The 25,524-nt window shown below is 45.9% G+C and overlaps 1 protein-coding gene across 1 annotated transcript in view; it reads left to right on the top strand.

Annotated features, from left to right (window-relative positions):
• The first annotated feature begins 293 nt into the window (after positions 1-293).
• The window catches only part of DRC1 (dynein regulatory complex subunit 1), a 29,715-nt gene continuing 4,484 nt past the window's right edge, over positions 294-25,524 (top strand). The window contains 10 exon segments of the mRNA XM_058801534.1: positions 294-612; positions 745-808; positions 2,161-2,254; positions 7,488-7,600; positions 10,215-10,398; positions 12,112-12,249; positions 15,234-15,320; positions 18,111-18,233; positions 24,177-24,316; positions 25,000-25,134. Coding sequence (XP_058657517.1) covers positions 294-612; positions 745-808; positions 2,161-2,254; positions 7,488-7,600; positions 10,215-10,398; positions 12,112-12,249; positions 15,234-15,320; positions 18,111-18,233; positions 24,177-24,316; positions 25,000-25,134 — 1,397 coding nt within the window.

Below are 25,524 nucleotides of genomic sequence, written 5' to 3' on the forward strand. Positions count from 1 at the left end.
TTTTTTGAATGGATCCATGGACTTTTAATCTCATCCCTTTCCCACCCCAATCCCGGCGTGCTCCAACCTTTCCTGGGACATTCCCAAGAATTCTCTGGGAATTCCGTCCCATCCCCTCCCCTCATTCCAACCCCGTTCCCATCTCCCGGATCCCGGCGGGAAGGAGCGGGAGGATCTCCCCCGGTGCCTTTTTCCCGCTGTTTCCCACGGAAAATTTGGAAAATTTGGGAGCGGAGGGGGGAAGGGGCCATGATGCTCCCGCCGTTGCCAAGCAACGGGAAGGGTCACCGCGCATGCGAGGCAGCGCGCAGGTGATGACACACCTGTTGCTTGGCAACGGGGGACGCTCAGTTTCCGCGCATGCGCAGTGAGCGCAGCGCATCAGCCGTTGCCGGGGTAACGGGAGCCGCGCATGCGCGGTAACGGACGCGCACCTGCGCCCAGGTGTGCTCATGGAGCCGGGGGCGGACGGGGCGGGCCCAGGCCCGAGCGTGGAGCCCGCGGAGCCCGAACCGGAGCCTGAGCTCGATCCTAAAGTCCGTCCCGAGCCGGATCCCGGTGCTGATCCTGGTACCGATCCCGGTACCGATGCCGGTGCCGTTCCCGATCCCGATTCCGCTCCCGGTCCCGGTGCCGGTCCCGGTGCCGGTGCCGGTGCCGGTGCCGGTCCCGTTCCCGATGCCGGTACCGATGCCGTTCCCGATGCCGATGCCGGTATCGATCCCGGTTCCCGTGCCGGTTCCAGAGCGGATTGGCAGCTGCAGCAGCGAATCGCCGCCCGCCGGAACCGCATCGATGCCCGGCGCCGGTGAGGAACGGGGAAAGGCCGGGCCCCATTCCCGGTTTTCCAGAGGGAAGGGGGTGGTGGGGGGTTCCCGCCCCAAACTGGGCCGGAGATCAGGAGCTGACCCCAAATCTGGGTCTCAAAATCAGAACCGGGGCTCGGGATCCGTCCCAGACCCATCCAAGGGGATCAGGAACATTGCCAGAACTCAGGATCCATCCAAAACCCAATCCCAGCCTCAGGATCCATCCCAGAGGCTCAGAGTCCATCCCAAACCCAATCCCAGGGTCAGGATTCATCCCAATCCTTGGCTCAGGATCCACCCCAAAGTCTCTGGATCAATCCCAGTTCCAATCCCAGAGCTCAGGATACATCCCAAATGCTCAGAATCCATCCCAAATCCATCCCCAGGGCTCAGAACCATTCCCAGGGCTCAGGATCCATCTCAAACCCAATCCCAAAGGTTCAGGATCCATCCCAGAGGCTCAGGATCCATCCCAAATCCATCCCCAGTGCTCAGGACCATTCCCGGGGCTCCAAAACCATCCCAAACCCAATCCCAGGCTCAGGATCCATCCCAAAGCCTCAGGATCCATCCCAATCCCAGGCTCAGGATCCATCCCAAATCCATTCCCTGGCTCAAGATCCACTCCAAAGGCTCAGGCTTCATCCCCAACCTAATCCCAGGCTCAGGATCAGTCCCAAAGGCTCAGGATCCATCCCAAATCCCAAACCTAATCCCAGGCTCAGGATCCATCCCAAATCCCAAACCAAATCCCAGGCTCAGGATCCATCCCAAAGGCTCAGGATCCATCCCAAACCCAATCGGGGCTCACGATCCATCCCGAGCCCAGTCTCAGGCTCAGGATCCATCCCAGACCAAATTCCAAAGGCTCAGGATCCATCCTAGACCAAATCCCAGATTCAGGATCTGTCTCAAACCCAACCCCAGGCTCAGGATCGATCCCAAACCAAATCCCAAGCTCAAGATCCATCCTAGACTCAATCACAGGCTCAGGATCCATCCCAGAGGCTCAGGATCCATCCCAAAGCAAATCCCAGGCTCAGGATCCAAAACGAGGGCTCAGAACCATCCCAGACCTGTCCCCAGGGCTCAGGACCATTCCCGGGGCTCCGGACCCATCCCAAATCCATTCATATAAAAGTTTATAATAATTAAATTAATATGAATGATATTATATGATATGATATTTATTATAGATAAATTTTATATATTTATATTAATTGAATTAAATTATTATTATTATTATTATTATTATTATTATTATTATTATTATTATTATTATTATTATTACTATTATTACTATTATTACTATTATTACAATATTCCCAACTTTTCCCCGTTTTCCTGCCAGGGAAGCGCTTGGAGAGAAGGTGGAGCAGGACAAGGAGGAGGAGCAGGAGGAGGAGAAGGGGAAGAGCCTGAAGCTGGTCAAGGAGACCGAGAGGGTGAGGAGGGATTGGGAATCTCCTCCTGGATCCCTCTTTATCCCGGGATTTCCTCCTTTATGGACCAAAAACCAGGAGAGAAACTCCCCGGGAGTGGGATTTGGGATCCAATTGGGATCTCCTCTTGGATCCCTCTTTATCCCGGGATTTCCTCCTTTATGGACCAAAAACCGGGAGAGAAACTCCCCAGGAGTGGGATTTGGGATCCAATTGGGATCTCCTCTTGGATCCCTCTTTATCCCGGGATTTCCTCCTTTATGGACCAAAAACCGGGAGAGAAACTCCACAGTGGGAATTCGGGCCAGATCCTTGAGATCCAGTGGGAATCTCCTCTTGGATCCTTTCTTATCCCTTGTTTTTCTCCTTTTTGCGCCAAAAACCGGGAGAGATGAGACAAAAAAAAAAAAAAAAAGGGAGAAGAGCACCTTAGGACCAGGATTTGGGATCTAATGGGAATTTCCTCTTGGATCCATCCTTGTTCCATGTTTTCCTCCTTGGTGTCCCATTGATGGGACAAAATATAAGGAAAATACTCCCCAGGACCAGGATTTGGGATCCAATGGGAATCTCCTCTTGGATCCTTCCTTATCCCTGGCTTTCGTCCTTTTTTTGGGCCAAAAACCGGGACAGAAACTCCCCGGGACCGGGATTTGGGATCCAATGGGAATCTCCTCTTGGATCCTTACTTATCCCTGGCTTTCCTCCTTTTTTGGGCCAAAAACCGGGAGAGGAACTCCCCAGGATTGGGACTGGGGCTGGATCATCAGGATCTGATGGGAATTTCCTCTGGGATCCATCCTTCTTCCATGTTTTCCTCCTTGATGTCCCCCTGGTGGGACAAAAAACTGGAAGAGAAATTCCCAGGAGTGGAATTTGGGATGTGATGGGAATTTCCTCTGGGATCCCTCCTTGTTCCATGTTTTCCTCCTTGGTATCCTGTTGGTGGGACAAAAGTTGGGAGAGAAACTCTCCAGGACCGGGATTTGGGATCCAATGGGAATGTTCTCTTGGATCCCTTCTTATCCCTGGGTTTTCTCCTTTTTGGGCTAAAAACCAGGAGAGAAACTCCCCAGGAGTGGGATTTGGTATCCAATGGGAATCTCCTCTAGGATCCATCCTTATCCCTTCTTTTGATCCTTGGTGGGAAAAAAAATGGGGAAAAAATTCCCCAGGAGGCCGGGATTTGGGATCCGATGGGAATCTCCTCTTGGATCCCTCCTTGTTCCATGTTTTCCTTCTTGGTGTCCCCTTTGATGGGACAAAAATCCAGGAGAAAACCTCCCCAGGACCGGGATTTGGGATTCAATGGGAATCTCCTCTTGGATCCTTCCTTATCCCTTGTTTTTCTCCTTTTTGGGCCAAAAACCGGGAGAGGAACTCCCCAGGATTGGGACTGGGGCTGGATCATCAGGATCTGATGGGAATTTCCTCTGGGATCCATCCTTCTTCCATGTTTTCCTCCTTGATGTCCCCTTGGTGGGACAAAAAACTGGAAGAGAAATTCCCAGGAGTGGAATTTGGGATGTGATGGGAATTTCCTCTGGGATCCCTCCTTGTTCCATGTTTTCCTCCTTGGTATCCTGTTGGTGGGACAAAAATTGGGAGAGAAACTCTCCAGGACCGGGATTTGGGATCCAATGGGAATGTTCTCTTGGATCCCTTCTTATCCCTGGGTTTCCTCCTTTTTGGGCTAAAAACCAGGAGAGGAACTCGCCAGGATTGGGATTTGGGATCCAATGGGAATCTCCTCTAGGATCCATCCTTATCCCTTATTTTGATCCTTGGTGGGACAAAAAAATGGGGAAAAAATTCCCCAGGACCGGGATTTGGGATCCAATGGGAATCTCCTCTTGGATCCATCCTTGTTCCATGTTTTCCTTCTTGGTGTCCCATTGATGGGACAAAAATCCAGGAGAAAACCTCCCCAGGACCGGGATTTGGGATCCAATGGGAATCTCCTCTTGGATCCTTCCTTATCCCTTGTTTTTCTCCTTTTTGGGCCAAAAACCGGGAGAGGAACTCCCCAGGATTGGGACTGGGGCTGGATCATCAGGATCTGATGGGAATTTCCTCTGGGATCCATCCTTCTTCCATGTTTTCCTCCTTGATGTCCCCCTGGTGGGACAAAAAACTGGAAGAGAAATTCCCAGGAGTGGAATTTGGGATGTGATGGGAATTTCCTCTGGGATCCCTCCTTGTTCCATGTTTTCCTCCTTGGTATCCTGTTGGTGGGACAAAAGTTGGGAGAGAAACTCTCCAGGACCGGGATTTGGGATCCAATGGGAATGTTCTCTTGGATCCCTTCTTATCCCTGGGTTTCCTCCTTTTTGGGCTAAAAACCAGGAGAGAAACTCCCCAGGACCGGGATTTGGGATCCAATGGGAATCTCCTCTTGGATCCCTCCTTGTTCCCTGTTTTCCTTCTTGGTGTCCCCTTTGATGGGACAAAAATCCAGGAGAAAACCTCCTCAGGACCGGGATTTGGGATCCAATGGGAATCTCCTCTTGGATCCTTCCTTATCCCTGGGTTTCCTCCTTTTTGGGCTAAAAACCAGGAGAGGAACTCCCCAGGATTGGGACTGGGGCTGGATCATCAGGATCTGATGGGAATTTCCTCTGGGATCCATCCTTCTTCCATGTTTTCCTCCTTGATGTCCCCCTGGTGGGACAAAAAACTGGAAGAGAAATTCCCAGGAGTGGAATTTGGGATGTGATGGGAATTTCCTCTGGGATGCCTCCTTGTTCCATGTTTTCCTCCTTGGTATCCTGTTGGTGGGACAAAAATTGGGAGAGAAACTCTCCAGGACCGGGATTTGGGATCCAATGGGAATGTTCTCTTGGATCCCTTCTTATCCCTGGGTTTTCTCCTTTTTGGGCTAAAAATTGGGAGAGAAACTCCCCAGGAGTGGGATTTGGGATCCAATGGGAATCTCCTCTAGGATCCATCCTTATCCCTTATTTTGATCCTTGGTGGGACAAAAAAATGGGGAAAAAATTCCCCAGGAGGCCGGGATTTGGGATCCGATGGGAATCTCCTCTTGGATCCATCCTTGTTCCATGTTTTCCTTCTTGGTGTCCCCTTTGATGGGACAAAAATCCAGGAGAAAACCTCCCCAGGACCGGGATTTGGGATCCAATGGGAATCTCCTCTTGGATCCTTCCTTATCCCTTGTTTTTCTCCTTTTTGGGCCAAAAACCGGGAGAGGAACTCGCCAGGATTGGGATTTGGGATCCAATGGGAATCTCCTCTAGGATCCATCCTTATCCCTTATTTTGATCCTTGGTGGGACAAAAAAATGGGGAAAAAATTCCCCAGGACCGGGATTTGGGATCCGATGGGAATCTCCTCTTGGATCCATCCTTGTTCCATGTTTTCCTTCTTGGTGTCCCCTTTGATGGGACAAAAATCCAGGAGAAAACCTCCCCAGGACCGGGATTTGGGATCCAATGGGAATCTCCTCTTGGATCCATCCTTGTTCCCTGTTTTCCTTCTTGGTGTTCCCTTGGTGGGACAAAAATCCAGGAGAAATTCCTGGTGTGGGATTGGGGCTGGACCCTTGGTGCTGGGAATGGTTGGATTCCGTGGGATTTTCCAACCTCTGACGGGGATTCTGGGATGGGATTGGATTCCGGGATGGGATTATGGGATTATGAAGTGGGATTCCGGGATGGAATTATGGAATGGGGTTATGGATGGGATGGGATTCTGGGATGGGATTCCAGGTTTAGATTCTGGGATGGGATTATGGGATTTTGGGATTATGGGATTTGGGGATTATGGGATTTTGGGATTCCGAGATGGGATTATGGGATGGAATTATGGGATTCTGGGATGGGATTATGGGATGGAATTATGGAATGGGGTTATGGATGGGATGGGATTCTGGGATGGGATTGGATTCCAGGATGGGATTATGGGATTATGAAGTGGGATTCTGGGATGGAATTATGGAATGGGGTTATGGATGGGATGGGATTCTGGGATGGGATTCCAGGTTTAGATTCTGGTATGGGATTATGGGATTTTGGGATTATGGGATTTGGGGATTATGGGATTTTGGGATGGGATGGGATTCCGAGATGGGATTATGGGATGGAATTATGGGATTCTGGGATGGGATTATGGGGTGGGATTCTGGGATGGGATTTCAGGATGGGATTATGGGATCATGGGATGGGATTCCAGGATGGGATTCTGAGATGGGATTATGGGATGGAATTATGGGATTCTGGGATGGGATTATGGGGTGGGATTCTGGGATGGGATTTCAGGATGGGATTATGGGATCATGGGATGGGATTCCAGGATGGGATTCTGAGATGGGATTATGGGATGGGATTCCGGGATGGGATTATGGGATTGTGGGATAGGATGGGATTATGGGATGGGATTATGGGATGGGATTATGGGATAGGATTATGGGATTCTGGGATGGGATTATGGGATGGGATTCCAGGAAGGGATTATGGGATGGGATTCTGCGATGGGATTATGGGATGGGATTTCAGGATGAGATTATGGGATCCTGGGATGGAATTATGGAACTATGGAATGGGAATCCATGATGGAATTATGGGAAGGGATTCTGGAATTATGGGATGGGATGGGATTCCAGGATGGAATTCTGGGATGGGATTCCAGGATGGGATTATGGGATGGGGATATGGGATGGGATTCTGTCATGGGATTATGGGATGGGATTATGGGAAAGGATTATGGGATTATGAGATGGGATAGGATTCACAGATGGGATTCTGGGATGGGATTCCTGGAAGGGATTCTGGGAAGGGATTTCAGGATGGGATGGGATTCTGGGATGGGATTATGGGGTGGGATTAAGGGATGGAATTCCAGAAAGAGATTCTGTCATGGGATTATGGGATGGGATTCTGGGGTGAGATTCTGGGATGGGATGGGATTCTGAGATGGGATTATGGGATGAGATTCCAGGATGGGATTCCAGGATGATATTCTGGGATTGGATTATGGGGTGGGATTATGGGATGGAATTCCAGGATGGAATTCCAGGAGGGGATTTCAGACGGGATTTCAGGATGGGATGGGATGGGATTCAGGGAAGGGATTTAGGCAAAGAAAGGGATTTCTGGATCCTTGAGGGATTGGGATTTGACCGGGATCCTTGGACTTGGATTCCCACCCATCCCACGGACGGGAAAGATCCGGGATTGGTGCATTCCAAGCCCAAATTCCCGGGATGTCCCTTTCCCGGCAGGCCCTGGCCAAGCTGCTCTTCCACGGGACGCAGCTGCTGACCAACGTCCAGGTGGAATCCGACCTCCGGGAATCGCAGCGGCGGGAAAAGGACAGGCAGGACAAGCGCAGGAGGTGAGCTTGGGATTTGGGAATTCTGCCGGATTCCCATGGAAAATCCCGGCCCCTGACAAGATCCCAAATCCCACCTGGCCCAGGTGGTTTGGGGGAGTTTTCTGGAGGTTTCCAGGAGAGCTGGAGGTGGATTTGGGAATGGGATGGAGGGGCAGGAGCCAGGGAATGGCTTCCAGTGGGAAAGGGGAGCTTGGGATTGTGGGACCTTGGGAAGGGATTCCTGGCTGGGCTGGAATTCCCAGAGAATCCCTGGGAGTGTCCAAGGAAAGGTTGGAGCAGCCTGGGATGGTGGGGTGGAAATAGGATGGGATTGAAGGTCCAGGGATCCCATCCCAAACCATCCCGGGATTCTGGGATCAAGGACACTCAGGATCCATCCCGAGGGATTTTTATGGAATTTGGGGATGGGAAAGGGAAGGGAGACCCTTCCTGGAGTCCTGAGATTCCCAGTGAAGCCCCTGGATCCCAAAATTCCTTCTCAAGGAGGAATCGGGATGGGGCTGGATCCAGTGCCAGGCTGGGAGAGCTGGGAATGTGCAGCTGGATCAGGGAAGGATCCAGGGAATCCTTGGAGCCCTTTCCAGAGGGAAATTTGTGATTCCAGAGCTGGAATTTGGAATTTGGGATGAAGGATGGGGGGGCAGGAGGCAGGGAATGGCTTCCAGTGGGAAAGGGGAGCTTGGGATGGTGGGACCTTGGGAAGGGATTCCTGGCTGGGCTGGGATTCCCAGAGAATCCCTGGCAGTGTCCAAGGAAAGTCTGGATGACCCTGGGACCTTTGGGTTGGAATGGGATGGGATTGAAGCTCCACAAATCCCATCCCAAACCACCCTGGAATTCCTTCTTGGAATTCCTCAGCGCATTCCTGGAAAGGCCCTGCCCGTCCTGCTCTGGCAGTGGAATTTTTCCTGCTGGGGTTTTCCAAAGGTTTTTCCACCCTCTGGCATTCCCTGATCCCCACCAGGATCGTTCCTGGGTGATCCCATCCTGCTTTTCCGTCAGGAAACACCAAATCCGTGCTCCCGGGATTTAGGGAAGGAAGTGGAGTTTAGGGAAGGGATTCAGGGAAGGAGAGGAATTCAGGAAAGGAAGGAGATTCAGGGAATGGATTTAGGGAAGGAAAGGGATTTAGGGAAGGGATTCGGGGAAGGGGATTTAGGGAAAGGATTTGGGGAATGGAATCAGGAAAGGGGTTTAGGGAAGGAAAGGGATTTAGGGGAAGAGTTTAGGGAATGGATTTAGGGAAGGGATTCAGGGATGGAATTCATGGAAGAGATTCAGGGAGTGGATTCATGGAAAGGATTTAGGAAAGAGATTTAGAGAAGGGATTTAGGGAAGGGATTTTAGGGAAAGGATTCATGGATGGGATTCCGGGAAGGGATTTTGGGGAAGGATTTAGGGAAGGGATTTAGGAAAGGGATTCAGGGAGGGGATTTAGGGAATGGAACAAGGGAAGGAATTTAGGGAAGGAATTCATGGAAGGCATTTAGGGAATAGATTGAGGAAGGGGTTTTTAGGGAAGGGATTTAGAGAATGGATTCAGGGAAGGGATTTTAGGGAGAGGATCCAGGGAAGGGATTCAGGGAATGGAATCAGGAAAGGGATTTAGGAAAGGAAAGAGATTCAGGGAAGGGATTTAGGGAAGGGATTTAAGAAAAGGATTTTAGGGAGGGGATTTAGGAAAGGGAAGGGATTCAGGGAAGGGATTTAGGGAGGGGATTCAAGGAAGGGATTCAAGAAAGGGATTTAGTGAAGGAAAGGAATTTTAGGGAGGGGATTTAGGAAAGGGATTCAGGGACGGGACTTACGGAATGGATTTAGGGAAGGGATTCGGGGTGGAGATTTAGAGTAGGAAAGGGATTTTAGGTGAGGGATTCAGGGAAGGGATTAATGGAAAGGATTTAGGGAATGGATTTAGGAAAGGGATGCAGGGAGGGATTTAGAGAAGGAAAGGGACTTAGGAAATGAATTTTGGGAAGGAATTTAGGGAGGGGATTTTGGGAATGGATTTAGGGAAGGGTTTTAGGGAAGGGATTTCGGGAAGGGATTTAAGGTAGGAGAGGGATTTTAGGGAACAGATTTAGGGAAGGGATTCATGGAAGGGATTCAGGGAATGGATTCAGGGAATGGATTCAGGGATGGGATTTGGGAAGAGACTCAGGGAAGGGAATCAGGGAAGGAAAGGGGTTCAGGGAATGGATTCACTGAAGGGATTTAGGAAAGGGATTCAGGGAGAAGATTTGGGAAAGGGAAGGGATGAAGGGAAGGGAAGGGAAGGGAAGGGAAGGGAAGGGAAGGGAAGGGAAGGGAAGGGAAGGGAAGGGAAGGGAAGGGAAGGGAAGGGAAGGGAAGGGAAGGGAAGGGAAGGGAAGGGAAGGGAAGGGAAGGGAAGGGAAGGGAAGGGATTTACAGAAGGAAGGGAATTCAGGGAAGTGATTTAGGGAATGGATTTAGGAAAGGGGTTCAGGCAAGAGATTCATGGAAGGGATTTAGGGAAGGAAAGGGATTCAGGGACGAGAAGGGATTCATGGAAGGGATTCAGGGAAGAGAAGAACCCCATGTCTGGAGCAATTCCAGCCCTGTCCCATCTCCCTGACTCCCTGTGTTCCCTCAGGCTGGAAAAGCTGGAGGCGGACGCCAAGCAGGGCACGCAGAAGCTGGAGCAGATCAACTCCAAGTGGGGCCTGGCGGGGGACCTGAAGGTCCCGCAGGAGCTGTGGGAGCTGCTGGAGCAGCAGCGCCAGGAGTGCGAGCAGCTCCTGGCCAGGAAGAACCAGCTCATCCGGGAGCTCCAGGAGGTACCTTGGGAATTCTGGGAGCAGGGTGGGGATCCAGGCCGGGAGAGCTGGGAATGTGCAGCTGGATCAGGGGAGGATCCAGGGGATCCTTGGAGCCTTTTCCAGAGGGAAAGGAGAGCTGGGATTTGGGCAAGGGCTGGAGGGGTGGGAGGCAGGGAATGGCTTCCAGTGGGAAAGGGGAGCTTGGGATGGTGGGATCTTGGGAAGGGATTCCTGGCTGGGCTGGAATTCCCAGAGAATCCCTGGGAGCATCCAAGGGTGGGTTTGGATCACCCTGGGGTGGTGGGATTGGGATAGAAGGTCCATGGATCCCATCCCAAACCATTCCGGCATTCTGGGATCAAGGACACTCAGGATCCAGGGATTTTTATGGAATTTGGGGATGGAAAAGGGAAGGGAGACCCTTCCTGGAGTCCCCAGTTCCCAGTGAAACCCCTGGATCCCAAAATTCCTCCCTGGAGAGGAGCTGGGATTGGGCTGGATCCAGTGCCAGGCTGGGAGAGCTGGGAATGTGCAGCTGGATCAGGGGAGGATCCAGGGAATCCTTGGAGCCTTTTCCAAAGGGAAAGGAGAGCTGGGATTTGGGCAAGGGCTGGAGGGGCAGGAGGCAGGGAATGGCTTCCAGTGGGAAAGGGGAGCTTGGGATGGTGGGATCTTGGGAAGGGATTCCCAGAGAACCCCTGGGAGCATCCAAGGAAAGTTTGGATCACCCTGTGATCGCGGGGTTGGAACTGGATGATCCTTGAATTCCATTCCCACCCAGTCCACGATAATTCCACGTCCTGCCCTGTCCCTGAGCATTCCCTGAGCATTCCCTGAGCATTCCCTGCCCATTCCCTGAGCATTCCCTGAGCATTCCCTGAGCATTCCCTGATCATTCCCTGACCATTCCCTGATCATTCCCTGAGCATTCCCTGCCCATTCCCTGATCATTCCCTGAGCATTCCCTGAGCATTCCCTGCCCTTTCCCTGATCATTCCCTGAGCTTTCCCTGAGCATTCCCTCAGCATTCCCTGCCCATTCCCTGAGCTTTCCCTGAGCATTCCCTGAGCATTCCCTGAGGGATCATTCCCTGATCATTCCCTGAGCATTCCCTGAACATTCCCTGAGCATTCCCTGCCCATTCCCTGATCATTCCCTGACCATTCCCTGATCATTCCCTGATCATTCCCTGATCATTCCCTGATCATTCCCTGATCATTCCCTGAGGGATCATTCCCTGATCATTCCCTGAGCATTCCCTGATCATTCCCTGAGCATTCCCTGCCCTTTCCCTGAGCATTCCCTGAGCATTCCCTGACCATTCCCTGATCATTCCCTGAGCATTCCCTGCCCTTTCCCTGATCATTCCCTGAGCATTCCCTGATCATTCCCTGAGCATTCCCTGAGCATTCCCTGACCATTCCCTGAGCATTCCCTGAGCATTCCCTGATCATTCCCTGAGCATTCCCTGATCATTCCCTGATCATTCCCTGATCATTCCCTGACCATTCCCTGATCATTCCCTGATCATTCCCTGAGCATTCCCTGATCATTCCCTGATCATTCCCTGAGGGATCATTCCCTGAGCATTCCCTGAGCATTCCCTGATCATTCCCTGATCATTCCCTGAGGGATCATTCCCTGACCATTCCCTGATCATTCCCTGATCATTCCCTGATCATTCCCTGATGGTTCCCGCCACTTCCCGGCTCCTTTGCCGTGTTTTGCCAGGAGCTGAAGGCCGCGGACGCGCTGTACGAGCAGAGCCTGAGGGCTCAGGCCGAGGCCACGCGGGTGCTCCTGGAGCGGATGGAGGAGCAGACGCGCTCCACGCTCAAATCCTTCCGGCACCACCTGCGGCACATCGAGGTACCCCGGCCCCGGCACAAACGGGAAAAGTGGGAAAATTGATTTGCTTTCTGGATTTTTAGGAAAATTTATCCACAAACACCAGAGGTTTGTGTTCAAATAAGAGTCAGGAGTCTCCTTTGTGCTTTATTCTTTTATATTTTTTATATATTTGCTTAATATATATATATATATATATATCTATCTAAAAAGTCATGTATTTTTATATATTTATATATAAATTTTTATATATTTTATAGATTTGCTTTATAAATATAAATTCTTTTATATATTTTATAGATTTCCTTTATATATTTAAACAAATGCTTTTATATTTTTATAGATCTGCTTTATATGTATATATAAATCTTTTTACATAATTTATAGATTTACTTTATATATATTCTTTTATATATTTTATAGATTTACTTTAAATATGTATAGAAATACTTTTATATATTTTATAGATTTCCTTTATTTACATATATATATAAATCTTTTTACTTATTTTATAGATTTACTTTATATATATTCTTTTATATATTTTATAGATTATCTTTAAATATATATAGAAATACTTTTATATATTTTATAAATTTACTTTATATATATTCTTTTATATATTTTATAGATTTACTTTAAGTATATATAGAAATACTTTTATATATTTTATTGATTTCCTTTATTTACATATATATATAAATCTTTTTACTTATTTTATAGATTTACTTTATATATATTCTTTTATATATTTTATAGATTATCTTTAAATATATATAGAAATACTTTTATATATTTTATAAATTTACTTTATATATATTCTTTTATATATTTTATAGATTTACTTTAAGTATATATAGAAATACTTTTATATATTTTATTGATTTCCTTTACTTATATGTAAATTCTTTTATATATTTTATAGATTTGTTTTATATATATATAAATATAAACTCCTATATTTTATGGATTTGCTTTATATATATATAAATTTTTTATATGTTTTATGGATTTTACTTTATATATGAATATAAATTCTTTTATATATTTTGTATATTTGCTGTATATGTACATAAATTTTTATATATTTTATAGGTTTGCTTTATATATATAAATTCTTTTATATATTTTATATATTTCCTTTATATATTTAAACAAATGCTTTTATATTTTTTATCGATTTGCTTTATATATGTATATAAATCTTTTTACATATTTTATAGATTTACTTTATATGTATTCTTTTATATATTTTATATATTTACTTAAAATATATATAGAAGTACTTTTATATATTTTATAGATTTCCTTTATTTATATATAAATTCTTTTATATATTTTATAGATTTGTTTTATATATATATATATAAATTCTTTCCTATATTTTATAGATTTGCTTTATATATATATAAAATTTTTAATACATTCTATAGATTTGCTTTATATATATATATATGAATTCTTTTATAGATTTTATGTATATATAGTAATTATTTTAATTTTCAATTCTGATGGAACTCAGGATATTTTTCCCATTTCTGAGGTACCTGAGAGGTTCAGACTTCCAAATCTCCTGATCCCAAAGATTCCCCTCCAATTTATAACCCTCCCTTTTAATTTTTAATTCTTATGAAATTTAGGAATTTTTTCCCCATTTCTGAGGTACTTGAGAGGTTCAGACTTCCCAGAACTCCTGAGATTTTCCCTCTAATGTGCAACCTTCCCTTTAATTTTAATTTTTACTGAATTTAGGAGTTTTTCCCCATTTCTGAGGTGCTTGAGAGGTTCAGACTTCCCAGAACTCCTGAGATTTTTCCTCTAAATTATAACTTTTCCTTTTAATTTTTAATTCTTATGGAATTTAGGAGTTTCCCCATTGGTTGAGGTTCGGACTTCCCAAAACTCCTGATACCAATAATTCCCTCTAATGTACAACCCTCCCTTTTAATTTTCAATTCTTGTGGAATTTAGGATTTTTTTCCCATTTCTGAGCTGCTTGAGAGGTTCAGACTTCCCAGAACTCCTGAGATTTTTCCTCTAATTTATAACTTTTCCTTTTAATTTTTAATTTTTACTGAATTTAGGAATTTTTTCCCCATTTCTGAGGTGCTTGAGAGGTTCAGACTTCCCAGAACTCCTGAGATTTTCCCTCTAATTTATAACTTTTCCTTTTAATTTTTAATTCTTATGGAATTTAGGAGTTTCCCCATTGGTTGAGGTTCGGACTTCCCAAAACTCCTGATACCAATAATTCCCTCTAATGTACAACCCTCCCTTTTAATTTTCAATTCTTATGGAATTTAGGATTTTTTCCTATTTCTGAGGTACTTGAGAGGTTCAGACTTCCCAAAACTCCTGAGATTTTCCCTCTAATGTGCAACCTTCCCTTTAATTTTTAATTTTTACTGAATTTAGGATGTTTTACCATTTCTGAGGTACTCGAGAGGTTCAGACTTCCCAAAACCCCCGATCCCAAAGATTCCCCTCTAATGTACAACCCTCCCTTTAAGTTTTCATTTTTATCGAATTTAGGGTTTTTCCCCCATTGGTTGACTTCCCAAAACAACTGATCCCAAAGATTCCCCTCTAACGTACAACCCTCCCTTTTAATTTTTAATTCTTACTGAATTTAGGGGGTTTCTTCCCCATTATTTCTTTCATCTTTCGATGTCCAATTTAATTTATCAGCAAACCCAAAGTTTATTTGTAAAATCAAATATCATTTTCCATCCAGCAATCAATGGAATCCTTCCCATTTTTTTTCTTTTATCTCCCAGTGCTGGTTTTATCTCCCAGCGGATCCAGAGTTTGTTTGGAAAGACAAATCCGTTCTTTTCGGGGCTTTTTGGGAAAAATCCTTGGAGTTTTGGGTGAAATTTGGGTGGGCGAGGTTGGAATCCGGAGCTCTGAGGGGTTGGGAACGACCTTGGGAGCGACCCCGGAGTGTTGTTCCCATTCCCTGGGATCCCAGTGTGGAATTCCTGGAATTCCCAAATTTTCCGCAGAAAACGTTTGAGGAGGAGCGGCGGGAGATGCTGACGAGCAACAGGAACAGGTGGAACGAGGCCATGAGGGTGCACAACGAGCAGGAGGTGAACCCCGCGGGAGATCTGGGAATCGCCGAGGGTGGGAAAAGTCCCTTGGGATCGATGACTGGATGAGGCTGGGAGAGGCTGGAGGAGGTGGGATGGGGCTGGAGGAGGTTGGACGAGATTGGATGGGATTGGATGGGATTGGAGGAGGTTGGAGGAGGTTGGATGATGAGGTGGGATGAGATTGGATGGGATTGGAGAAGGTTGGATGGGATTGGATGAGGTTGGAGGAGGTTGGATGAGATTGGATCGGATTGGATGGGATTGGAGGAGGTTGGAGGAGGTTGGAGGAGGTTGGATGATGAGGTGGGATGAGATTGGATGGGATTGGATGGGATTGGATGGGATTGGATGGGATTGGATGGGATTGGATCGGATTGGATGGGATTGGAGGAGGTTGGAGGAGGTTGGATGAGGTTGGAGGAGGTTGGATCGGATTGGATGGGATTGGATGGGATTGGATGGGATTGGAGGAGGTTGGATGATGAGGTGGGATGAGATTGGATGGGATTGGATGGGATTGGATGGGATTGGATGAGATTGGATGAGATTGGATCGGATTGGATGGGATTGGAGGAGGTTGGAGGAGGTTGGATGATGAGGTGGGATGAGATTGGATGGGATTGGAGAAGGTTGGATGGGATTGGATGAGGTTGGAGGAGGTTGGATCGGATTGGATGGGATTGGATGGGATTGGATGAGGTTGGATGATGAGGTGGGATGAGATTGGATGGGATTGGAGAAGGTTGGATGGGATTGGATGAGGCTGGAGGATGTTGGACGAGATTGGATCGGATTGGATGGGATTGGAGGAGGTTGGAGGAGGTTGGATGATGAGGTGGGATGAGATTGGATGGGATTGGAGAAGGTTGGATGGGATTGGATGAGGCTGGAGGATGTTGGACGAGATTGGATTGGGATGGATGAGATTGGATGAGATTGGGATGGGATTGGAGGAGGTGGGATGGGTGGGGATGAGGATGGATTGGGATGGATGGGGTTGGATGGGATTGGATGGGGTTGGATGGGATTGGATGAGGATGGATTGGGATGGATGAGGTGGGATTGACTTGGAGGAGGTTGGAAGATGTTGGATGAGGTTGGAGGAGGTTGGATGAGATTGGATTGGGATGGATGAGGTTGGAAGAGGCTGGATGGGGTTGGATGGGTTTGGAGGAAGTGGGATGAGGTTGGGTGGCATTGGACGAGATTGGATGGGATTGGATGAGATTGGATGGGATTGGATGGGATTGGATGGGATGAGATTGGATGGGATTGGATGAGGTTGGACGAGATTGGATGGGATTGCATGGGATTGGATGGGGTTGGACAAGATTGGATGGGATTGGATGAGGTTGGACGAGATTGGACGAGGTTGGATGGCATTGGATGGGATTGGATGGGATTGGATGAGGATGGATAGGGATGGATGAGATGGGATTGAGTTGGAGGAGGTTGGAGGAGGTTGGATGAGATTGGATGAGGATGGATTGGAATGGAGGAGGTTGGAGGAGGTTGGATGATAAGGTTGGATGAGGTGGGATGAGATTGGATGGGATTGGAGAAGGTTGGATGGCATTGGATGGGGTTGGAAGAGGTTGGAGGAGATTGGACAAGAATGGATTGGGATGGATGAGGTTGGAGGAGGTTGGATGATGAGGATGGATGTGGATGGATCAGTTTGGAAGAGGCTGGATGAGGTGGGATGGGATTGGAGGAGGTGGGATGAGGTTGGGTGGCATTGGATGGGATTGGATGGGATTGGATGCGATTGGATGAGGATGGATTGGGATGGATGAGGTTGGATAAGATGGGAGGAGGTTGGATGGGATTGGATTGGGATGGATGAGACTGGATGAGATTGGGATGGGATTGGAGGAGGTGGGATGAGGTGGGATGAGGTTGGATGGGGTGGGATGAGGTTGGACAGGGTGGGATGGGGTGGGAGGAGGTGGGATGAGAATGGATTGGGATGGGCGGAGTTAGATGGTGTGGGATGAGGGTGGGTAGAGATTGGATGAGAATGGATGGGGGTGATGAAGTTGGATGAGGCTGGAGGAGGTTGGAAGAGTTTGGATGAGGTTGGAGGAAGTTGGAGAAGGTTGGAGGACATGGGAGGAGGTTGGAAGATGTTGGATGGGGCTGGATGAGGCTGGAAGAGGTGGTAGGAGGTTGGAGGAGTTTGAGGAGGTTGGAAGAGGTTGGATGAGGCTGGATGAGATGGCATGAGGTTGGATGACGTGGGATAAGGTAGGAGGAGTTTGGGTGAGGTTGGAGGAGGTGGGATGAGCTGGAATGACTTGGGATGAGGTTGGAGGATGTTAGATAAGGTGGGAGGAGGTTGGATGAGGTTGGAGCAGGCTGGATGAGGTTAGAGGACGTGGGATGAGGTTGGAGGAGGTGGAATAAGGTTGGATGAGCTGGAATGAGGTTGGAGGAGGTTGGATGAGGTTGGATGTGGTTGGAGGAGGTTTGAGGAAGTTGGAGGAGGTTGGAAGAGGTTGGAGGAGGTTGGACAGGCTGGAATGAGGTTGGATGGGGTTGGATGTGGTGGGAGGAGTTGGGATGAGGTTGGGATGAGGTTAGATGATAGGGGATGAGGTTGAATGAGGTGGGAGGAGGTTGGAGGAGGTTGGATGGGGTTGGATGAGGTTGGATGAGCTGGAATGAGGTTGGATGAGGTCGGAGGAGGTTGGATGGGGTTGGATGAGGTTGGATGAGCTGGAATGAGGTTGGATGAGGTCGGAGGAGGTTGGATGGGGTTGGATGAGGTTCTCCTTGTCCCCACAGCTGGAGTTCCTGCGGAGGAAGGTGGACCAGGCTCTGGATTTCGAGCAGCAGCTGAACGAGCTGCAGGACGCGAGCACAGAAACCCACGACGGCCTGAAATGGCAGCTGGAAGAGGACGTGGAGGTACCGGGAGAGGCCCCGGATCAGGGAATCAGCTCTGGGAATGCTGGAATGGTTTGGGTGGGAAGGGAGCCCAAATCCCACCCCATTCCAGCCCCGACACCCCCACTATCCCAAGGTGATCCAAGCTTTCCTTGGACACTGCCAGGGATTCTCTGGGAATTCCAGCCCAGCCAGGAATCCCTTCCCAAGATCCCACCATCCCAAGCTCCCCTTTCCCACTGGAAGCCATTCCCTGCCTCCTGCCCCTCCAGCCCTTGCCCAAATCCCAGCTCTCCTGGAGCCCCTTTGGGATGGGGAAGCGGCTCCAAGGATTCCCTGGATCCTGCCCTGATCCAGCTGCACATTCCCAGCCCTCCCAGCCTGGCACTGGATCCAGCCCCATCCTGATTCCTCCATGAGAAGGAATTTCAGGATCCAGGGGCTTCCCTGGGAATTCAGCACTCCAGGAAGGGTCTCCCTTCCCTCAATTCCATAAAAGTCCCTCCGTGTGGGTCCTTGATCCCAGAATCCCTGAGTGGTTTTATGGGATCCCTGGACCTTCAATCCCAATTCCCACCATCCCAGGGTGCTCCAAATCCACCTCTGGATGCTCCCAGGGATTCTCTGGGAATTCCAGCCCAGCCTGGAATCCCTTCCCAAGATCCCACCATCCCAAGCTCCCCTTTCCCACTGGAAGCCATTCCCTGCCTCCTGCCCCTCCATCCTTCATCCCAAATCCCAAATCCCAAATCCCAGCTCTCCCTTCCTTCTGGAAAGGGCTCCAAGGATTCCCTGGATCCCTCCCTGCTGCAGCTGCACATTCCCAGCTCTCACAGCCTGCCATTGGATCCAGCCCCATCCTGATTCCTCCTTGAGAAGGAATTTTGGGATCCATGGGTTTCACTGGGAATCTCAGGATTCCAGGAAGGGTCTCCCTTCCCTAAATTCCATAAAAACCCCTCGGGATGGATGCTGAGTGTCCTGGATCCCAGAATCCTGGAATGGTTTGGGATGGGATCCCTGGACCTTCAATCCCATCCCAGGGACACTTCCCACCATCCCAGGGTGCTCCAAATCCACCCTTGGACACTGCCAGGGATTCTCTGGGAATTCCAGCCCAGCCAGGAATCCCTTCCCAAGATCCCACCATCCCAAGCTCCCCTTTCCCACTGGAAGCCATTCCCTGCCTCCTGCCCCTCCAGCCCTCATCCCAAATCCCAAATCCCAAATCCCAAATCCCAAATCCCAGCTCTCCCTTCCTTCTGGAAAGGGCTCCAAGGATTCCCTGGATCCCTCCCCGCTGCAGCTGCACGTTCCCAGCCCTGCCGCATTCCCTGGCCTCGCTCCAGCAGCTCCTCGCCCTCAGATCCCGATAACTCGGGAGCGTGGGACGTTCCCGGAATGTTTTGGGATGGAAACAGCTCCGTGCTGGGGCTCAGCATTCCCAGAGAATTCCGTGGAGCCGTTGGAAAGACGGGAAAACATTGGAAAAACAACCCTGAGCTGTTCCTGGGCGAGGCTCCAGAGATAATTTTGTGTCCCACAACTTTATCCTGGTTGTTGGAGCAGCCTTGGGAACAGGGATAACAACGGAAAAAATCCCTCAGGTTGTTCCAGGGAAAGTTTTCCATGGGATTTTAGGAATATTTTCTTCCCCAAATAGGTGTAAAATATCCCAATATTTTCTTCCCTAAATAAGTGTAAAATACCCCAATAAAAGTGTAAAAATAGTCCCTACAAATACAGGATTTTAGGAATATTTTCTTCCTCAAATAAATGGAAAATATAACAATGTTTTCTTCCCCAAATAAGTGTAAAATATCCCAATATTTTCTTCCCCAAATAAATGGAAAATATCCCAGTATTTTCTTCTCTACATGAATGTAAAATATCCCAATATTTTCTTCCCTAAATAAATGTAAAATATCCCAATATTTCTTCCCCAAATAAGTGTAAAATATCCCAATAAAAGTGTAAAAATAGTCCCAACAAATACAGGATTTTAGGAATATTTTCTTCCCCAAATAGGTGTAAAATATCCCAATATTTTCTTCCCCAAATAAGTGTAAAATATCCCAATAAAAGTGTAAAAATAGTCCCAACAAATACAGGATTTTTGAATATTTTCTTCCCCAAATAAGTGCAAAATATCCCAATATTTTCTTCCCTAAATAAATGTAAAATATCCCAATATTTTCTTCCCCAAATAAATGGAAAATATCCAAATATTTTCTTCCCCAAATAAGTGTAAAATATCCCAATATTTTTTTTTGCAAGTAAGTGTAAAATATCCCAATAAAAGTGTAAAAATAGTCCCAACAAATACAGGATTTTAGGAATATTTTCTTCCCCAAATTAGTGTAAAAAAACCCAATTTTTTTTTTTTTTTGCAAGTAAGTGTAAAATATCCCAATAAATTGTAAAAATAGTCCCTACAAATACAGGATTTTAGGAATATTTTCTTCCTCAAATAAATGGAAAATATAACAATATTTTCTTCCCCAAACAAGTGTAAAATATCCCAATATTTTCTTCCCTAAATAAATGTAAAATATCCCAATATTTTCTTCCCCAAATAAATGAAAAATATCCCAATATTTTCTTCGCCAAATAAATGTAAAATATCCCAATATTTTCTTCCCCAAATAAGTGTCAAATATCCCAATATTTTCTTCCCCAAATAAATGGAAAATATCCCAATATTTTCTTCCCCAAATAAGTGTAAAATATCCCAATAAAAGTGTAAAAATAGTCCCAACAAATACAGGATTTTAGGAATATTTTCTTCCCCAAATAAGTGCAAAATATCCCAATATTTTCTTCCCTAAATAAATGTAAAATATCCCAATATTTTCTTCCCCAAATAAATGGAAAATATCCCAATATTTTTTTTTGCAAGTAAGTGTAAAATATCCCAATAAAAGTGTAAAAATAGTCCCAACAAATACAGGATTTTAGGAATATTTTCTTCCCCAAATAAGTGTAAAATATCCCAATATTTTCTTCCCCAAATAAGTGAAAAATATCCCAATATTTTCTTCCCTAAATAAGTGAAAAATATCCCAATATTTTCTTCCCTAAATAAATGTAAAATATCCCAATATTTTCTTCCCCAAATAAATGAAAAATATCCCAATATTTTCTTCCCCAAATAAATGGAAAATATCCCAATATTTTCTTCCCTAAATAAATGTAAAATATCCCAATATTTTCTTCCCCAAATAAGTGTAAAATATCCCAATAAAAGTGTAAAAATAGTCCCAACAAATACAGGATTTTAGGAATATTTTCTTCCCCAAATAAGTGTAAAATACCCCAATATTTTCTTCCCTAAATAAATGTAAAATATCCCAATATTTTCTTCCCCAAATAAATGTAAAATATCCCAATATTTTCTTCCCCAAATAAATGAAAAATATCCCAATATTTTCTTCCCCAAATAAATGTAAAATATCCCAATATTTTCTTCCCTAAATAAGTGTAAAATACCCCAATAAAAGTGTAAAAATAGTCCCTACAAATACAGGATTTTAGGAATATTTTCTTCCTCAAATAAATGTAAAATATAACAATATTTTCTTCCCCAAATAAGTGTCAAATATCCCAATATTTTCTTCCCAAAATAAGTGTAAAATATCCCAATATTTTCTTCTGCCGATAAATGTAAAATATCCCAATATTTTCTTCCCCAAATAAATGGAAAATATCCCAATATTTTCTTCTCTACATGAATGTAAAATATCCAAATATTTTCTTCCGCCGATAAATGTAAAATATCCAAATATTTTTACCCCAAATAAGTGTAAAATATCCCAATAAAAGTGTAAAAATAGTCCCAACAATTACAGGATTTTAGGAATATTTTCTTCCTCAAATAAGTATAAAATATCCCAATATTTTCTTCCCCAAATTAATGTAAAATATCTCACTATTTTCACCCCAAATAAGTGTCAAATATCCCAATAAAAGTGTAAAAATAATCCAAACAAATACAGAATTCCCTGAGGAATAAGGGCAGGAATTCTCTCTGCTCACTGCAGGTGGAAAAATAAAACAAAAATACCTGGAAGCAAAAATTGAAGCTGGGCCTGGGATTTAGGGTGGGAAGGAATTCCCTGATGTTTTTTTGGGATTTTTCCTTTGGGTTTCTGCCTCAGGGGGGATTTTTGGGAATTAAACCCTGGATTGTGCCTTTTCCCCATCCTCTGGAAAGGGAAAAAAAATCTCTTGGCCCTGCTGGGATTTAATTCCAGATTTTTTTGATTTTTGTTTTTTTTTTTTTTTCCTGGGGAATCCAAACCCTTCTGGGAATTTCCACAGGTTTTTCCTAAACTCCGGGCTTGTCTTTGTGGGGTTTTTCCCTTGGAATTTCCATGGGATGATTTGTGGGGTTTTCCCCATGGAAATTCTCCGTGGGTTTTTCCCCATGGAAATCCATGGAATTCCCATGGAATTCTTTGTGGAGTTTTTCCCATGGAATTCCCATGGAATTCCCATGGAAGTCTTTGGGATTTTTTTTTTCCCCCATGGAAATCCATGGAATTTCCTTGGAATTCTTTGGGATTTTTTTCCCCATGGAAATCCATGGAATTCTTTGTGTGTTGTTTCCCATGGAATTCCCATGGAATTCTTTGTGGGTTTTTTTCCATGGAATTTCCTTGGAATTCTTTGGGATTTTTTTTCCCATGGAAATTCCATGGAATTCTTTGTGGGGTTTTTTCCCATGGAATTTCCATGGAATTCTTTGTGAGTTTTTTTCCCATGGAATTCTTTGTGAATTTTTTTTTTTCCCCAGCGCCTGGAGAGGAAGCTCCATCAGATGAAGGGGTTGTTTTTGTGGGTTTGTCCTTGTGGGGTTTTCCCATGGAATTCCCATGGAATTTTTTGTGATTTTGTTTTCTCATGGAAATCCATGGAATGCCCATGGAATTCTTTGTGAATTTTTTATTTTTCCCCTGTGGAATTCCAGCGCCTGGAGAGGAAGCTCCATCAGATGAAGGGGATGTTTTTGTGGGTTTTTCCCATGGAATTTCCATGGAATTCTTTGTGGGGGTTTTTTCCCATGGAATTTCCATGGAATTCTTTGTGGGTTTTTTTTCCCATGGAATTCTTTGTGGGGTTTTTTCCCCCATGGAATTTCCATGGAATTCTTTTTCCCCATGTACTATCCATGGAATTCTTTGGGATTCCCCCCCCCCCCCATGGAATTTCCATCGAATTCTTTCTGACTTTTTTATTTTTTTCCCCATGGAATTCCAGCTCCTGGAGAGGAAGCTCCATCAGATGAAGGGGTTGTTTTTGTGGGTTTGTCTTTGTGGGGTTTTCCCATGGAATTCCCATGGATTTTTTTGTGATTTTGTTTTCTCATGGAAATCCATGGAATGCCCATGGAATTCTTTGTGAATTTTTTATTTTTCCCCTGTGGAATTCCAGCGCCTGGAGAGGAAGCTCCGTCAGATGAAAGGGATGTTTTTGTGGGTTTGTCCTTGTGGGTTTTTCCCATGGAATTCCCATGGAATTCTTTGTGGGGGTTTTTTTCCATGGAATTTCCATGGAATTCTTTGTGGGGTTTTTTTCCCCCATGGAATTTCCATGGAATTCTTTGGGATTTCCCCCCCCCCCCACCATGGAATTTCCATGGAATTCTTTTTCCCTATGTAATATCCATGGAATTCTTTGGGATTTTTTTCCCCCCCATGGAATTTCCATCAAATTTTTTCTGACTTTTTTATTTTTTCCCCATGGAATTCCAGCTCCTGCAGAGGAAGCTCCATCAGATGAAGGGGATGTTTTTGTGGGTTTTTCCCATGGAATTTCCATGGAATTTCCATGGAATTCTTTGTGGGGTTTTTTTCCCATGGAATTTCCATGGAATTTTTTGTGATTTTTTTTTTCTCATGGAAATCCATGGAATGCCCATGGAATTCTTTGTGAATTTTTTATTTTTCCCCTGCGGAATTCCAGCGCCTGGAGAGGAAGCTCCGCCAGATGAAGGGGATGTACCACCTGAACCAGGTGAAGCTGGACTACAACCTGGATGTGCTCCGGCAGCTGGACATAGAAAATTCCACGCTGCGATCCCTGCAGAAACGGAAAATCAACCGGTAAAACCCATCCCGAGGGAATCCCATCCCATCCCATCCCATCCATCCCATCCCATCCCATCCCATCCCATCCATCCCATCCCATCCCATCCATCCCATCCCATCCCATCCCATCCCATCCGTCCCATCCCATCCCATCCCATCCCATCCCATCCCATCCCATCCCAGGGGAATCCCATCCCATCCCATCCCATCCCATCCCATCCCAGGGGAATCCCATCCCATCCCATCCCACCCCATCCCATCCTGGGGGAATCCCATCCCATCCCACCCCATCCCATCCCATCCCATCCCACCCCATTCCATCCCATCCCACCCCATCCCATCCCATCCCATCCCATCCCACCCCATCCCATCCCATCCCGGGGGAATCCCATCCCATCCTGGGGGAATCCCATCCCATCCCACCCCATCCCATCCCACCCCATCCATCCCATCCCATCCCATCCCATCCCATCCCATCCCATCCCATCCCATCCCATCCCATCCCATCCCATCCCATCCATCCCATCCCATCCCATCCATCCCATCCCATCCCATCCCATCCCATCCCATCCATCCCATCCCATCCCATCCATCCCATCCCATCCCATCCCATCCCATCCCATCCCATCCCATCCCATCCCATCCCATCCCAAAGCTTTTCCCACATCCCAAACTCCGGGCTCTCCGTCCCTTCCCAGGTTCAGGACCACCCTGGAGCTGCTGAAGGACAAAATGGCCAAGCAGGAGGCGAAGTTCCAGGAGGAAAAGCAGAGCCTGGAACTGGAGCTGGAGCGCGTGGTGGGGCAGTTCCAGGAGACGCGGGACAGGATGAGGTGGGAAACGCTCGCAATTCCGAGCCCGTGGGGAGCCCTCCCTGTGAAAAATGTGCGCTTTAATTTTGGCTTGTTCTAATTATTAATATGGAATAATATGAATAATATGAAATATTAAAATCAATTTTAATTAAGTAATTAATTAACACATATTATATTATATTATATTATATTATATTATATTATATTATATTATATTATATTATATTATACATATTATGTTAGACAGTTGTGCTGTATTAATTTTTAAGTAATGGGTTGAATATATATAGATATATAAGATTATAATAAATATATTATAATACATATTATATATTATATAATATATAATATATATTATATAATACATATTATTATATGTATATATTTTAAAATATATTTTATATATAT

This window comes from Ammospiza caudacuta, chromosome 3 (assembly GCF_027887145.1).
Source record: "Ammospiza caudacuta isolate bAmmCau1 chromosome 3, bAmmCau1.pri, whole genome shotgun sequence".
NCBI classification, from domain to species: Eukaryota; Metazoa; Chordata; class Aves; order Passeriformes; family Passerellidae; genus Ammospiza; species Ammospiza caudacuta.